Genomic DNA, 17,169 nt, shown 5'->3' on the forward strand with positions numbered 1-17,169 from the left:
TTGTATCGGGAGGTTGTGACGTCGCTGTTAGTGAGTAACTCAGAATCTGTTCCACCACTAAGCTCTTTAGTCGCGTCTGCTCTGGCCGCTGTCCTGCAGGCGAGTTCATTTCACTACCGACTAACCGCTACACAGCAAACTGGAAACTATTGACTAACGCTACACAGCAAACTGAAACTAATGACTAACGCCTACACAGCAAAGCTGAAACTATTGCACTAACGCTACACAGCAAATGAAACTAATTGCTAACGCTACACACCAAATTGAAACTATTGACAAACGCTACACAGCAAACTGAAAACTATTCACTAACGCACACAACAAACTGAAACTATTGAACTAACGCTACCACAGCAAGCTGAAACTATCTATCCACGCACACACAACAAGCTGCAAACTATTACTCTACGTTACACGGCAAGGCTGCAACTCGAAGACAATTAGTGCAACTAACAACACAACAAGCTGCAACTATGAATACCACAACAAGCCAGCCAAACTACCAACACACAACTAACAACGGACAAACAAGTTCGACAGGAGGTCATTTCACTACCGACTACCAGCTAAGAAACACAACAAGCAGTCACTAGCTGAACTACAGTGGTGAACAGCTGTTATAGAACGATTCTGTTGGAACAATTCTGTTGGAACTATCTCGATCGCGACACACTATTTCTATTAGAACTATTCTGTTGGAACTTTCTGTTAGAATTATTCTATTAGAACGTATTCTGTTGGAACTATTCTGTTGGAACTATTCTATTGGAACTATTCTGTTGGAACTATTCTGTTGGAACTATTCTGTTGGAACTATTCTATCGGAACTATTCTGTTGGAACTACAAGGAAGGTGGCGCCAGTGGAGTTGTCATGGAGAATTCTGTGTTGTGGATATTCCTGACAGCAACATGTGTTATTAAAGGTGAGATAACCTCTAGTCTACCCTCTAACCATAACCCTACCATCAGAGAGTTTGTTCATCCTACAGCATACATCTTCAATCTGTAAATTAAGATCACACCTTATCCTCTGTTGTTCCACCGGGTTTAACTCTGAGAACAGCTGCCACACCACATTAACACTTCTATACATAAACAATATATTACACACACACACACACACACACACACACACACACACAGACAGACACATGCACACTAACACACAAACACACGTAGGTCTGTATTCTGTCTGTCTGTTTGCCTGCCTGTCTGTTGATATCACTCTGGTTCCAGAACACAGATGAAACATGTAATCCCTGAGCTCTTCTTGAACGCTCTCCAACACACACTACTCCTGCTGACAGTGCCAGAGATCACACACACACTACATATCCAAATAGTCCAACAGATTACAATCAATTTGGCAGAGTAGAAGTGGAAGCAGACTGTATCTGGGCCAAACACACACACAAACATTACTTTGAAAAATAAACATTTCAGCCGAAAGTAATTTTTCTGCCTTTATCAGAATTAAGAAATGTCTGGTGTGTGTTGCTACTCTGCTGCTGTGTTAGCAAGCTGGAAGCTATCTGTTGGTTAACTGTTAGATAGCTTTTACTCAGCTGTTAACAATATGGTAGTTAGCTGTTGGCTAGCTGTTAGTTAGCTGGTAGTTAGCTGGTAGCTAGGTGGTAGCTGTTAGTTAGCTGTTAGATAACTGTTTGTTAGCTGTTATTTAGCTGATAGTTAACTGTTAGTTAGCTGTCTGTTAGCTAGCTATTGGTTAGCTGTTATTTAGCTGGTAGTTAGCTGGTAACTAYCTATTAGTTAGTGTTTAGTTAGGTGTTAGTTAGTATTTAGTTAGCTGTTAGTTAGCTCTTAGCTAGCTGTTGGTTAGCTGGTAGTTAGCTGGTAACTAACTGTAAGCTATCTGTTAGCCAGCTGGATCATAAAGGAAAGTTTAGGCTGTACCCGAGAATATTTTTTTTAACATTTTGAAGTAACAGCAGAGTTATCAATATCTAGTACTTATTCATCAAAGTGCTACCATTAGTACCTCAGTTAATTTCCAGCATTTTTTTAAAAGTGTGTGTCTGCGTGCATGTGTGTGTAGTAGGTCACATGGTCAGTAAGACAAACAGCCTCTCATTCCAGGTCAATCACAGACTAGAGATTAAACAGTTAATCCCTCTCTATCTCTCTCCCCTTCTCTCTTTCTATCTCTCTCGCTCCCCTCCTCTCCCTCTCTCTCTTTCTCTCTCTTCTCCCTTCCTCTCTCTCTCCCTCCTCTCTCTCTCTCTCTCTCTCTCTCTCTCTCTCTCTCTCTCTCTCTCTCTCTCTCTCTCTCTCTCTCCTCTCTCTCTCTCTGACTCTCTATCTTCTTTCTCTCTTTCCATCCCTACATGCTCTATTTTCCCAATGAGTGTGTGTATGTGTGTGCGTGAGTGTGTGTGCGTGTGTGTGTGTGTGTGTGTGTGTGTGTGTGTGTGTGTGTGTGTGTGTGTGTGTGGTGCGGTGTGGTGCGTGTGTCTGTGTTCTGTGTTGTGTGTGTTTGTGTGTGTGTATTTGTTTTGGGTGTGTTTTTTTGTCGCATTGTTGTCTTGTCTTGGATTATGTGTCGTACTGTTTTATATGTATATTTGTGTTATGAATGTGCTTGGTATTAGATGGGTTAGTATGTTGTCGTTTTGTGGCAGCTTTTGCTCTCAGAGTTTAAACCCAGTTGATGGTGTGAGGAGGATGCTTTTGTTGCTGTTTGTGTGTGTGCTGTGTGTATGTTGTGTATGGTAACTTTTTGGAACAAACATGATGAAGTGGAGCGATTAAGGTGTGATGTTGATCTTAATTTACAATTGAAGATGGTTGTGTGGTGTGTCCATTGCTTAGGATATGAACAAACTTCTCTCAGATGGAGTGGGTTATGTTGTGTGTGTTAAGGGTATGTGTGTCAACATGGTATGGCTGTATTGTTCTCCTCTCTGTTCCTCAACTAAAACTTTAATCCAGACCCTAATGAGCCTCATGCATAGCAAGCGTGGCACGTGATCTCACTTCGAGTTTTTTATTAGACTAGAGGTTATCCTTCACCTTTAAAAACACATTGTTGCTGTCGAGGGAAGTGTACGCGATCTACATAGCTGATACAATACCAGAAGTTGTCTCTGCTGTATAGCACCAACTCTAACTGCCCGTGAGCCCTCTCCCACTTTTTATAGTAGTTTCCAACAAATATTCCCTCGATAGAATAGTTCAACCGAATCTAGTTCCAACAAGGTATATAGTTTCCAATAAACTTAGAACTTAGGTTTCTAAATGTGTGTCAAATTAGTCTCTTACCAAGCAGGTGATAGTAGTTCCGTGAATACATAGTTCCAGACAGATATCTTCACGAATAGAGAAAATAGCTCCAATAAATCCGAGAGTTACAGCTCCGATAGTACAGTATGTGAGCCTTTCTCACAGCATGGATATTCTTCCCACATGAATTAATTATTTTTAATACATAGACAGCATCCAACACATAGTCTCTATACCGTAAACTAGCTCCACAATAAGTTTCTAGGTATAACCATAGCAGCATCACCCACAACATGCAAACCATTACCAAACATAATTCTACAAACATGATATAAGTCAACAGCAAGACTTTAGACTCAGTTCTTGAATTAACTTCTTAGCCTCCACTCCATTCCATAGAATAGTTCCAACAGAATTGTGTTCCAACAGGAATTAGTTCAACAGCTGTCACACTGTAGTTCAGCGGTGGACCTCTCTCAGTGATACGTGGCTTGCTAGTGAGTTTAGTCTTCAATGTGAGAGAACGTATTAACAGAACGTGTAGTCGTGAGGCTGATAGCTAACCCGTCTCTAGGCGTGTCTGGCTCCGTGCAGTCACTATCATGCAACAACATGACCGATGTTCACTATTTCTTCGAACTATTACCCGTAGTTTGTGGGTGAGTTATGTAAATTCTGCTTTTGTGTATTCATTATTTTTGTCTGTGTTGGTGGATCTGTGTGTCTGACTTGGTGTTCTAACCTGCCATGCAGTCTTGGGGGGTTCGTCATTATCGCGTCTTTATGTTTTAGGTTGTTTGTTGTGTTGTATAGTTGCCTAGCTTAAGTCTTTGTGTCGTTTGATGGTAGGTGGCAGCTTGCTCGGGTTGTGTACTATCTTACGATAGATTAGGGTTGCAGTCTTGTGTGTTGCGTTGTGGTTGTGGATTGGCGTTTGTGATGTGAATAAGTTTCAGTTTGCTTGTGTGTGGTTGGATTTTGTGTGCTTAGGTTGCGTTATGTTGCGATGGTTAGAGTATTGTTTCAGTGCTTTGCTGTGTTGTGTTAGCGTGTGTTATGGTCTGTAGGATTAGCGTGTCCTTATTTTACTTGGTTGCTAGCTTGACGGTCTGTGAATAGGAGTTATACTAGTTCGTGGTTTGTGGATGGGTTGTGTTGTGTTGTTTGGATTGTGGTTGTGGTGTGATAAGTTGTTTGTGTTGTGGTTGTGCGTTTGTTGTGGTGTTGGTTTGTTTGATTCGTTAATTCTATATAGAGTGTGGTGGATTTTCAGGTTTCTTGTGTGTAGCGGTTGATCCTTGTAAGGTTGAAGGAACATTCCCAATGCGAGTCGTAGTATTGCTGTCTCGAGCTGGCTTGTATATTGTGTCTGAGCTTGAAGATTCGCTATGTCTTATGTTGGGTGTGTATCATATGTATTCTTAGGTGACCACTCACGTCTACAGTCATGTCAGTTAACTTGCCCTCCGGAGTTGATCTATGTCTATCAGCGTATCACGTAACACGCAGCTACAGCTACGACATCACACACAACACACACCACACACCAACACACACACACACACACACACACCCACCACACACACACACACCACACGACACACACACGCTCCATGTGTTGGGTAGAACCAGCATTTATTTATCAGTTTTTGTCTGTAGACATGGTCGCTCAGTTCCAGGCGACTTTTATTACAATGCAGGCATGGCTTATATACAATAGTATCTGGCAGTTGCTGATGTTAAGGTGCGGAGGAGAACTCCGTCCCTGGAGGACACCACTCTGACCCTCTCGTCTCTGCGACTGTCTGACGAGGCCAGATACATCTGTGAATACACTACCTTCCCTGCTGGCAACCGCGAAAACACGGTCAACCTCACAGTCTACGGTAAGACTACAACACAGCCACTATGCGGATGTTGGCCAAGATGGGTTAACTCTCAATCTGATTGAATATAGGCCAATGTTTCTGCGTTCACAGAGATTGCATTCACGGTCAATGCTGCTTTCAGTATGTCGGCTCAATGGTGAATGCGCATAAAGATGGCAGAATTKAGATATGACGTCCTTGTTTTAGCATTATCCACTGAGTCTTGAAGATGAAATTGMGATCATGTATACTGTGCTAATGAACATACAACAAAAAAGAGTAATGGAGAGCAATGTACAATGCGGTCAATTTACCAAAATGAGGAATTTGTGTTAAGTGCGTGGGGATCATCATCTTTATGCAACTCCGCTATTAAAAATGGACTTTAAAAGCCACATTGTCTACAACCAACGATGGGATTGAATCCTGGCCTGAGGATTCTATAATGATTGTATCCCGGCCTGTGTAATATGTCATGTGATATCCTTGGGGCCTGTACACCACATTTCTTGTAACTCAAATTATGTCTAGCAGCTATGTTGCTGTGATGTGATTTGACAAACTTTTGCTGTGCTGTGTTTGGCCAAGTTGTGATTTTGTTGTTGGTCCAGCCCGACCTTTGACCCAGATGAGTTTGTCGACACCCACACTGGTAGCTCGATCATCCAATCTGAAGACGCCGGTCGCCACCTGCCTCTCGGCCAATGGGAAGCCTCCAGGAACCATCAGGTGGGACGCCAGGGTGTGTGTTTGTTTGTGTGTAAACAGCTCTCACAGAGTAACATTTCAAATAGATGGAAAAATGGTAGTGTCGCTAGGTGTACTCCTTACACCGATACCCAGTACCCAGATGTACTCCGATGTTATGATTGTAAAACCGTGTAGTGTTCAGGAGGCTTAAGACAGGAGATGTGATTGACCTGCACACTTTGACACTCTAAAGCTTTATGAAACAGTTTGACACTCTAAAGCTTCATGAAACAGTTTGACACTAAAAGTTATGAAACAGTTTGACACTCTAAAGTTTATGAAACAGTTTGAAAATAAAGCTTTATGAAACAGTTTGAAAATAAAGCTTCATGAAAAGTTTGACACCTCTAAAGCTTTATGAAACAGTTTGAAAATAAAGCTTTATGAAACAGTTTGAAATAAAGCTTTATGAAACAGTTTGACACCCCAAAGCTGTATGAAACAGTTTGACACCCCAAAGCTGTATGAAACACATTGACACTAAAAGCTTCATGAAAAATTTGAAAACACTCTAAAGCGTTTATGAAACAGTTTGACACTCAAGCTTTGTGAAACAGTTTGACACTAAAGCTTTATGAAACAGTTTGACACTCTAAAAGCTTTATGAAACAGTTTGATAAACTTCAAAGCTTTATGAAACAGTTTGAACTCAAAGCTTTATGAAAACAGTTGATACTTCAAAGCTTCATGAAACAGTTTGACACTCTAAAGCTTTATGAAACAGTTTGAAAATAAAGCTTTATGAAACAGTTTGAAAAAATAAAAGCTTTATGAAACAGTTTGAACACCCCAAAGCTGTATGAAACAGTTTGACACCCCAAAGCTGTATGAACACATTGACACTCAAGCTTCATGAACATTTGACACTCTAAAGGTTTATGAAAAAGTTTGACACTCAAGTTTGTGAAACAGTTTGACACTAAAGCTTTATGAAACAGTTTGACACTCTAAAGGTTTATGAAAACAGTTTGAACACTCTAAAGCTTCATGAAAACAGTTTGACACTCTAAAGGTTTATGAAACAGTTTGAAATAAAGCTTCATGAAACAGTTTGAAAATAAAAGCTTTATGAAAACAGTTTGACAATCTAAGGTTTATGCAACAGTTGACACTCTAAAGCTTCATGAAACAGTTTGACACTCTCAAAGGTTTATGAAACAGTTTGAAAATAAAGCTTCATGAAACAGTTTGAAAATAAAGCCTTTATGAAAACAGTTTGACACTCTAAAGGTTATGAAAACAGTTTGACACTCTAAAGCTTCATGAAACAGTTTGCAAAATGAAAGTTTATGAACAGTTTTGATACTTCAAAGCTTTATGAAACAGTTTGATACTTCAAAGCTTTATGAAACAGTTTGATACTTCAAAGCTCTATGAAACATATTGACACTCTAAAGCTTTATGCAACATAAACCCTCCAAAGTAAAAATTCAGACATTAATGATTCAAAGTTTTCTCGAAGGTTTGATCCCAAACAGTGAACGTATCAGTAGCTGTTGCTAGCTTCAAATGTTATATGGAAGTTTATTTCCTGACTGCTTTGTGTGTGTGTTTGTTTTTCTCTGTGTGTCTGTGTGTGTTTCTCTCTTTGTGTCTGTGTGTTCATGTGTGTGTGCACACGTGCGTGTGTTCATGCGTGTGTGTGTGAGCAGGTGGGAGACGCGTGTGCATGGTGAGGCGACCACCCAGGAGATCCGTAACTCTGATGGGACGATCACGGTGCGAAGCGACTTCATCCTAGTACCCAGCAAGAACACACACCTGGAGACACTCACCTGTATCACCTCCTATAACCAGGAGACATACACCGACTCTGTCACGCTGGACATACAGTGTAGGCACACAGCACACACGACCACACACACACACACACACACACACACACACACACACACACACACACACACACACGACACACACACCACACACACACACAACACACCACACCACACATCAGGGTTGGGATCATATTCCAATTGGAATTTAAAATTCTAATTAAATTATTGAATTCGCTCATGACATGGAGAATACATGTTGAATTCAATTCGAATTCCAACAATAATTAAGTTATGAAATTTTATTTGAATTGGAAAACATGTAATCTTTGAAATGAATTTAATTGGAATTCAGTATTTTACATTTCCCCAGTTTATGGAGTTAAATGCACATAGTTCAAACACTTGAATGCAGGATGTTTTAAATAATTTAAACCTAATTTCGAACTGTTTTCTATAGATGTCAGTATAGCTAGGCTTTCTGAACAGTGAACATGATCGGCCTGAAAAGGTCGGTCTACTTTGCAACATTTCCTATTAGATGACAAGATAAAAATGCAGAAAAGGTCGTTCTTCGTTATTGATTTGAATCTGAAATCAAAAACATACTCTTTTTTTTTTATTGTCTAAAGGAAATGATGAACTGAAAAAACGGAACAATGATTTGTATTATTCAAATGTTGTGTTTTAATTATCAGGTCTGGTTTCGACCCGCCGTGTACCGTAACGTTTTTGCCAAATAATAGCGTGGTCTTGACAACACAGACCAAGGAGAAATGGGTCATCATCAGTTGTTTTTGATCTGATAATTGTTTTTTTCTCAATTCCATGATTTGATGATTGACAGTCACTGCAGTTGTCATGTGACCAGTCCTGAGTCCATATTGATCTAGAGTCAGTGAGTCAGTCCACACAACATTTACAACTTAACGCCTAACCTATTGTCCACGTCTGACCTTAGTTCCTTTTTTATGTCTCTATTTTTTGGTTTGGTCAGGGCGTGAGTTGGGGTGGGCATCTATATAGAAATAACTATGCTTCAAAGTAATGACTCGGGACGTCGGGTGGTATGTAGTGAAAGCTTCTGTTATAATAATACTTGATCGCCGCTTACATTTAACACGTTTAATTCTACAGAGCCAATCCAGTAAAGATGCTAGCGCAAAGGAGCCAAAAAATCACCTGTTAATTGCACTTAAACTAGCGCGTTCCACTCTCTACTTTCCTGTCGCAAGGCAATTCTGAAACTTGCAGTCCCAAAAGGTAATTCAATACTAACCAATAATTACATATGAAATAACTGTAAAGAAATATCTTCAGATACAGCTCAATGAATTAACTAAACATTAACTCTGTTAACACATAAGTTACAACATTCCCCCCCCCCGATGAAACTGTGTTCAATACTACATTCCTAGGCAGTAAATCAACTTGAATAGGTCTCCTCAAACAAAGTCCCTGAAGCATTAGACGAACTGAACATGAATCTAACTTAGGCCAATCTCGGCCTGGAACCAGCTTCCTCAGATCTTTGCTAGTTTCCCAGGTTTGTCCTGGTGGTGTGTTATCTTCTCAAGAGTACAAACGTCACCCCGCTTTCAGTGGTGTGGCGTGGGTATTACATGCGGTGTGCTGAACTTTAGAATCAGCAAGTAGTCCTTCGTCCAACTGTTCCAGAAGCTGGTCAACAAGTCTCTGCCTGTACTTCCCATCTGCATGTCATGTCCTCCATGTTAGGTTGGTGCTGAGTGTCAGCTGGAAATGGCTTTGGAGGCAAAAGGTTAGTCGTTTACCCACAGGAAGTGTGCTGGGTCAGGCGGTTAGTGGTTCATCCACTTCATGGCACGAAGTCAGAGGCCTCGAATTTAGAATAAGCGTCAACCCTCTGTCAGGACTGTGCACATCTCTTGCAAAAGTTGAGTGAAGCTCTCCCAAGACCTTTCGCAGGCATGTTTCACTGACCTGACAAGTCTTCCCAAGAATCCGCCCCACCAGGCTGCCCGGGTCAGGTGATGACACCTCCAGTGATGCCCCTTTCTGAGAAAGAACGCCAAGAGTTGGGGCTCTTTCGATTGCCTTCTCACAGCCTTTCAAGTCTGATCACTCTCTTGACGTTCTTTTGCATTGTCTGAAGTATCTGGTACATGTTGGCAGAGAACCCTGTTGCGTGCTCTCTGAATGTGAAAAGCTGGACTGTTGCAGTCTTCCTCCTACACTGAGTAGTTCGGTGTTCGTCCGGAACGGTTTCAGTTCTCTAATTTTACACAGTCATTGTTTAGCCTTTTTCCTGCCGCAGTAGTTTGAATACTCCTGTCCAAAATCTGTTGTTGTTTAACCTTAAATCCAGTACTTTTCTGCATCAAGAACAGTTCGTCAGCAGTCAGTTCACTTGCATCTTTTATGGTGTTGTACGAGCATTGGCTATGAATCTCTTTATCCCAAGGGCGGTGACTTCTGAACACTCCTTTTCGTTTGCTTACCTTTCAAGCTCCACATCAGTGCCTTCAGTGAATGTTCTGTGTGTGTTGCTCGAGTTGTACAGCAACCTGCAACTGGACTGGATTCTGTATTTACCGCTCCTGGAACCTTGTATCATCAGAGTCTCCAAACGGAATCTGATTGGGTGATGTCAGAATTCATGGGTCCATCCACCATAGCTCGCTCTGTGTCAAGTTTCGAACGTTTGTCCTCTTGTATAATGAGGTCAGCTGATTAGTTTCCCTTCAATATGGGCACCATGACTCTGGGATGGTCAAGGACTGGATCTCCGTCACTCTGTGCGCAACAAACTGTTTCCATTTCTGAGCTGAGGCTGCAATCCAATCCAGCCGATCATCGAGTCTTGTCCACATTTGATCTGTTTTTCTTCCATTTTCAGTGTGTCATCAAGTTGTTGCTAGTCTCCTCCAATCACAGCTCCCATGAGCTTCCAGGCCTGGCAGTCGTCATTTTCTTGAGTGGGGCTACCTGGATTGATGCGACAGGACTTGTTGTTCCCTGTCTTGCTGACTCACCTGCAAGTAAGCTACTGCACTGTAAGCCCTTTCACTTGCATTCACAGACACGTGTAGTTTCAGAGCTTGTTATTCTGTGGCGCATGTCTGTTCTGGACCACCTTGGTATGGTGAGCTGGTGTAACTGGGGTAGTTCTGAACACCACTGTGCCATTTCTCGTGTCAGATCAGGTGTTTGGTATTCTTCGTCCCAGGCTGAGTCCCCTCTCCACATCTCCTCGGAAACCATGCACTTGACCTGATGGTGAAGGAAGTTAAGGAAACCAAGAGGTCGAAGATACGCAGACAACTGTAGAACAATTCTCTTTGTGTTTTCCTTTTGCTTAAATGCTCAGTAGCGGCCTGAGGTCAAACACAAAGTCATTCTGGTTCCAGTCTCCATACTAAACCTAAAACCTTCAGCACTAATCCTTGTGTTTCTAGCGTCAACGGGTGGTCAGTTGTCGTACTCTCCTCCCATTTTGTTTTCAATTCAGGAGAATTGGTCATCCACTTGCAGAGGTCCATGCCTGCAATCGACAGCATTCGCTTTGCAGTTGTTGTCACAAGGTAAGCCTCTTCAACATTGCGTGAACTTGCAATGAAATCATCTACATAGAGTGACTCTCTCAGTATCTCTACAACTTCTGGTTGTTCTGTTTCATATTGTTTTAGGTGCTTCCTGATTGTAGCTGCCAGCAAAAATGGACTTGGGGAAGCTCCAAATACCACTCTTTTCATCCTCAGCACACGCAGCTCCTCTTCATTTTCTCCCCTTGGTGGGCCTGTGAGCCATAGAAATCTCACGGCGTCTCTGTCTCTCTCTGCTAGGGACATCTGCAGGAAAGCTTTCTTGATGTCTGCCATGAATGCGATCTCATGTAGTCTGAACTTTATCAGAACGCTGAGCAGATCCGGATTCAGGTTCGGTCCTGTGAGTAGARAGTRATTGAGGGATGGACAGCCATCTTCATGGGACGAGGCATCAAACASCACTCTCAGTTTTGTTGTCACCTTATCTTCTCGGAGTACTGCATGGTGAGGTAAGTAGTATTTTACGTTGTCTGCACTTGATGCGTTGTCCTTGGGCACGTCCTCTGCCATATCTTGTTGTAAGTAGTCCTCTACTACTTCATTGTATCTGCTGTACAACGTCACATCCTTCTTCAGTCTTTTCTTCAGACCTTCAAACCGTTTCTTGGCGATTCTATAGTTGTCTTGGAGTTCTGGCATTTCTCGTTTCCATGCCAACTCCACGTGGTATCGACCATCTTTGAAGGTGGTTGTTTCCTCGAACCTCTGTAGAGCCTCGGTTTCCTCTGGGTTCTGTGTTTTCTCGCTTATAATACCCAGAGACTCAAGCTCCCAGAATGCATGCAGTTGTTTGGAGACTAGTGTGTCTTCAAGTGGGATGAACATGCAAGTTGCCTCGGCGACACTTGACATGAACACGGGTCCCTGCACCGACCATCCAAAGGTGCTCTCTAAAGCAACCAGCGTCTCCGTCAGTCGCTCCACTCTGCCTGATACTATCTGCCAGTAGTAGTCTGCTCCTATCAGGGCAGAGAGTTCAGGATCATTGTCATCTCCTGGAAAGTCTGCGAGCTGCAGTCCCTTTCTATTGAGCTCATGTCGAATCTGTTCACCAGGAACCTTCATCACAGCTGTGCACACTTGTGGGGTTTCAATTGCCTCTATCTCTATTCTCTGCTGTTTGTCCCAGACATTCTCCAAGATGACTTTCACTGTGTTGCGTTGGGACGTTGCTGGGGCAGAGGAGCCAAACGTGTGAATAGTGAGTTCCTCTTGTCTGATTACTGGTAGCTTCAAGCCCTTCACAAGGTTTTCATGTATGAAGCTTCTCTGACTGCCTCCATCTAGTAAGCAACAAGCTATCTTCCTGCCCGATGGGCCTTCTACCCATGCCTTTGCCGTTTGTAGCAACACAGTGTTCTGTCCATCTGGTTTCAACTTCACTGAATGGGGAATAACTGAGGAAACAACAGCATCTGCAGAAACAGCAGGGGGTTGCACCTCACTAGTCTTACCGTACACACAGCAATGTGATGTCTGCTTCCACATGACACCTCTTTGACTTTACAGAATTTTGCTATGTGTTTCTGTCCTAAACATACAAAGCATCTTCCCATTTTCTTTAGTTTCTCTTTGCGTGTAGCAATATTGTGGTCAGGGCAGTTTTCTGATTTGTGGTCTGCACTGTCACAGAATAGACAGCTTTGTTCCTTCTGGCTGGCTGTATGCAGTGCTGCAGCAGAGGGCATGCTGGGTCTTTTTGTTTTCATTTCATTGGAGGAACATGACTTGTTCCATGGTTTGCTCTCTTTCTGTTGGTTGCATGATCTTGTCATTTGTAGTGCTCTCTCCCTGCTCTGAACCTCTTTCTGTATGGAAACTGATAATCTCAGACACTTTCCATTCATCATCTACTCCCCTCTGACGACTATAGTCAAGAGCTARGTCCTCTGGAATCATCTGCAGTAAGATTGGGCATAGRAGGCTTCCATAGGTTTCTGACACTACACCCAGTGATTCCAGGCTCCTAATCTGAATTTCACATTCATCATATAGCTGCCTCAATGCATTTAGATCAGAGGATTTCTTCACAGGAGTGAGATTCAGCAGCTTTGACATATGAGCACTAATCACAAGATCTTTCCTTCCAAATCTGCTCTTGAGTAGAGCGATTGCATCATCATAGTTACTGTCTGTTAACATCAGTCCTGCTACTGACTTTGCAGCTGGTCCAGTGAGATATGTTTTCAGATAGGTAAACTTTTCTTTATTACACAGTGAATCATTGTTGTGAATAGCAGTCTCATACTGGCTCCAAAACTCCTGCCACATACTGACATCTCCATAGAATTTCTCAATAATCAACTTTGGTAGCATTACTGATTGTCTCTGTGATCTGTTTGAGTTAGCGTCACTCACCCGTGCTGGTAGTGGATTGAGATCCTGGTTTTTCTTTATCACTCGTTGTGCACGGCTCTGCAGCATGATAACGCGCTCTTTGTAATCCTCCGTGCATGCAATCTCTGCCTCCAATCCGTCCAATGGCGTTAACTGTTCAATTCCACGATCAAGTTCAAACAAACTGTTCTCCTTAGCTGACAGCAATTCCAACAATGTACTCAAGTGATCGGTTTCATGCCGACGTTCCTCCTCAGCCATTTCAGCCGCTTCTTCGTCGCAGCTCATATCCCGGGTTTCGGCACCAAAATATAGAATAACTATCTTCAAAGTAATGACTCGGGACGTCGGGTTTGATATGAAAGCTTCTGTTAGTAATAATACTTGATCTCGTTACATTTAACAACTTTAGATTCTACAGAGCAATGCCAGTAAGATGCTAGCGCAAAGGAGCCAAAATAATCACCTGTTAATTGCACTTAACTAGCGCGTTCACTCTCTACTTCCTGTCGCAAGGCATTCTGGAACTTGCAGTCAAAAGCGTAATTCAATACTAACCAATACAATTACATATGTAAATAACTGTAAAGAAATATCTTTAGATACAGCTCAATGAATTAACTTAAACATTAACTCTGTAACACATTAAAGTTACAACATTCTATGTTTTGTATTTCTGTGTTTGGCCTGGTATGGTTCCCAATCAGAGGCAGCTGTCAATCGTTGTCTCTGATTGAGAACCATACTTAGGTAGCCTGTTCCTACCTGTGTTTGTGGGTAGTTGTTTCCTGTTTTGTGTCACCTGATAGGACTGTTTCYATTTTCGTTGTTTCACTTTTGTTATTTTGTATTCAGTGTTCAGTTGTAATACATTTAACATGGACATGTACCACGCTGCAGTTTGGTCCGATCTTTCATATTCCTCATCAGACGAGGACGACGATCGTTACACCTATAGCCTACATAATTGTTGATAGGCTCTATAATATTCCACCAATCTCCACAAGCTTCAGTGCCAACAAGCTTAGACAACATGACAACATGGGCAAACATTCGTGGAGGAGGAGCTAGAGGAGGTGGAGGAGGAGCTAGAGGAGGTCTGGTGAAATTCACACGTCATGACCAATGATCTATACAGTGGTTATGAACCTTGGAGTTTTAAATTTTTGCCTATGTCAGGATCTGGCTATTTGTGATGAGCCTATAAGCTAGATCCAATAATAAGGTATGATAGAATACCTCTGTCCACGGACCTATAGCATGTGACCTGTCCTTTAAAACTCTGATGCACAACCATGCGTAAAAGGGTCCTGGAGGGCAGGTAATTTGCCCCAGGTGATGCGTTGGGCTCTCTGGAGAACCCTGCGGTTGTGGGCGGTGCAGTTACCGTACCAGGCGGTGATACAGCCCGACAGAATGCTCTCAATTGTGCATCTGTAAATGTTTGTGAGGGTTTTAAGTGGCAAGACAAATTTCTTCAGCCTCCTGAGGTTAAAGAGGCACTGTTGTGCCTTCACCACAATGTCTGTGTGGGTGGACCATTTCAGTTTGTCTGTGAAGTGTACGCCGAGAAACTTGAAGCTTTCCACCTTCTCCACTGCTGTCCCGTTGATGTTGATAGGGGGGTGCTCCCTCTGCCGTTTCCTGAAATCCACGATCATCTTCTTTGTTTTGTTGACGTTGAGTGAGAAGTTATTTTCCTGACACCACACTCTCAGAGTCCTCACCTCCTCCCTGTAAGCTGTCTCGTCATTGTTGGTAATCAAACCTACCTCTGTCGTCTGCAAACTTGATGATTGAGTTGGAGGCGTGCATGACCACGCAGTCATGGGTGAACAGGGAGTACAGGAAGGAGCTGAGCACGCACCCTTGTGGGGCCCCAGTGTTGAGCATCAGAAAAGTGGAGGTGTTGTTTCCTACCTTCACCACCTGGGGGTGGCCCGTCAGGAAGTCCATGACCCAGTTGCACAGGGCGGGGTTCAGACCCAGGGCCTCGAGCTTAATGATGAGCTTGGAGGGTACTATGGTGTTGAATMCTGAGCTATAGTCAATGAACAGCATTCTTACATTGGTCCACAACTGGTTCCATGACCATCCCAGGTTTACAATTTTCTATCTCCCACCATATTCCCAATTTTTTCAACCCAATTGAGGAATTTCAGCATGGTGGTGGAAGATGTATGATCTCAAACCCCATGAACGTATGGCCCTTCTCCAGGCAATAGAGGAGGCATGTGGTGACATTCCAGCAGAGTCCTGTCAGGGGTGGATGCATCATGCCAAGGAGAATATCGCCTGTGATGTTTATGAAAATCTGTGGCCGGACCAGAACAGCAGACATGACTGATTTTGTTTTCACAATGGAGTATTTGTTTATGATTTGATTGTATTTTCACAGTTTCTTTATATATTTCATGCAATTGATCTAACATACAGTACAGTAGTGCAAATAGGCCTATTTGTCTTCCTTTCCATATGCAATATATATTTACTTTACGTTTGCATTTTTACTGTGTGTGTGCTTACAGTATGCTGTTTGACATGTATTGAGTCATGTTGAAATATAAAACTTACATTTTTGCATTTGTGTTCCTTGTTTGAGTACACACAAACAATATACAGTATAATAACAAAATCTTAGTATTTACACTGAAATAGGTTCTGATAGTAGAGTTTTGAATAGGTCACATTAGTGTGATCTCAGTCGTCACTAAATTAGATTAATTTGATGTGCGTGTGTGTATGTGTCATTTGTATACAGAGTTTCATTTTGAGTACAGGATTTTGATTGCTGTGTTTCATTTTGAGCAGGGAGTACAGGATTTTGATTGCTGTGTTTCATTTTGAGGAGGGAGTACAGGATTTTGATTGCTGTGTTTCATTTTGCAAGATGTCTGTGGGGTTTGGGGAAATTGGTTAACTGTTTTGTCTTTAGAGGTTTGAGTATCTGAGATTTCGTTTTAGCAAAGGTGTGCTAACATTTGGGAAAAACTGTAAGATGTCATTGAAAATAAATGCAATTTTTCAATGATTGAATTGTAAATTGTAGTTTACTTCCTTCAATTAGAATTGAGCCCAACCCTGAGACACACATACACACACGCCAGTGCACATACACACACACTTTCACCGTCCCACTGACTTACGCACTTCTGCAAATTATTGTAAGTGGCTCTGGATAAAAGTGTCTGCTAAATGGCGTATATGAAAGTATTCTATATTATTATTTTACATCAGATGAACCAGAGGTGTCAGTGGAGGGGTTCGATGGGAACTGGTACCTGGACCGTCAGAACGTTGAGCTCACATGTCTGACCGATGCCAACCCACCTGTCTCTCTGTTCCAGTGGAGAATGTGAGTAACCCCTGACCTATAACCCCTAAAACCCCTAACCCTAAGCGTAATTGAGTATACCAGTGTCATAGCGATATAAAAAGGGCGCTAGATGGATGTAGCTTGTTTTAGCATGGACAGCACCATTGAGGAATTTTTTTAATAGTCAAAAGATGGGGCTTCCTATAGGTTAAGGAAGGATCACTAAATTCCATCCAGGTCATCAGGAAGGATCAGCCAATGAAATATACTGCTGAGAAAACATTCCATAACT

At 42.2% G+C, this 17,169-nt stretch overlaps 1 protein-coding gene across 1 annotated transcript in view; it reads left to right on the top strand.

Moving 5' to 3' along the window:
- LOC139025198 (nectin-1-like) overlaps window positions 1–17,169 on the top strand; it is a 41,729-nt gene that overhangs the window by 8,280 nt on the left and 16,280 nt on the right. The window contains exons 2-5 of the mRNA XM_070440269.1: window positions 4,989–5,130; window positions 5,724–5,841; window positions 7,515–7,696; window positions 16,799–16,916. Of these exons, the coding sequence (XP_070296370.1) occupies window positions 4,989–5,130; window positions 5,724–5,841; window positions 7,515–7,696; window positions 16,799–16,916 (560 nt within the window). The remainder of the gene's footprint in view (window positions 1–4,988; window positions 5,131–5,723; window positions 5,842–7,514; window positions 7,697–16,798; window positions 16,917–17,169) is intronic.

Source organism: Salvelinus sp. IW2-2015, unplaced genomic scaffold, assembly GCF_002910315.2.
Source record: "Salvelinus sp. IW2-2015 unplaced genomic scaffold, ASM291031v2 Un_scaffold2354, whole genome shotgun sequence".
Taxonomy (NCBI): domain Eukaryota; kingdom Metazoa; phylum Chordata; class Actinopteri; order Salmoniformes; family Salmonidae; genus Salvelinus; species Salvelinus sp. IW2-2015.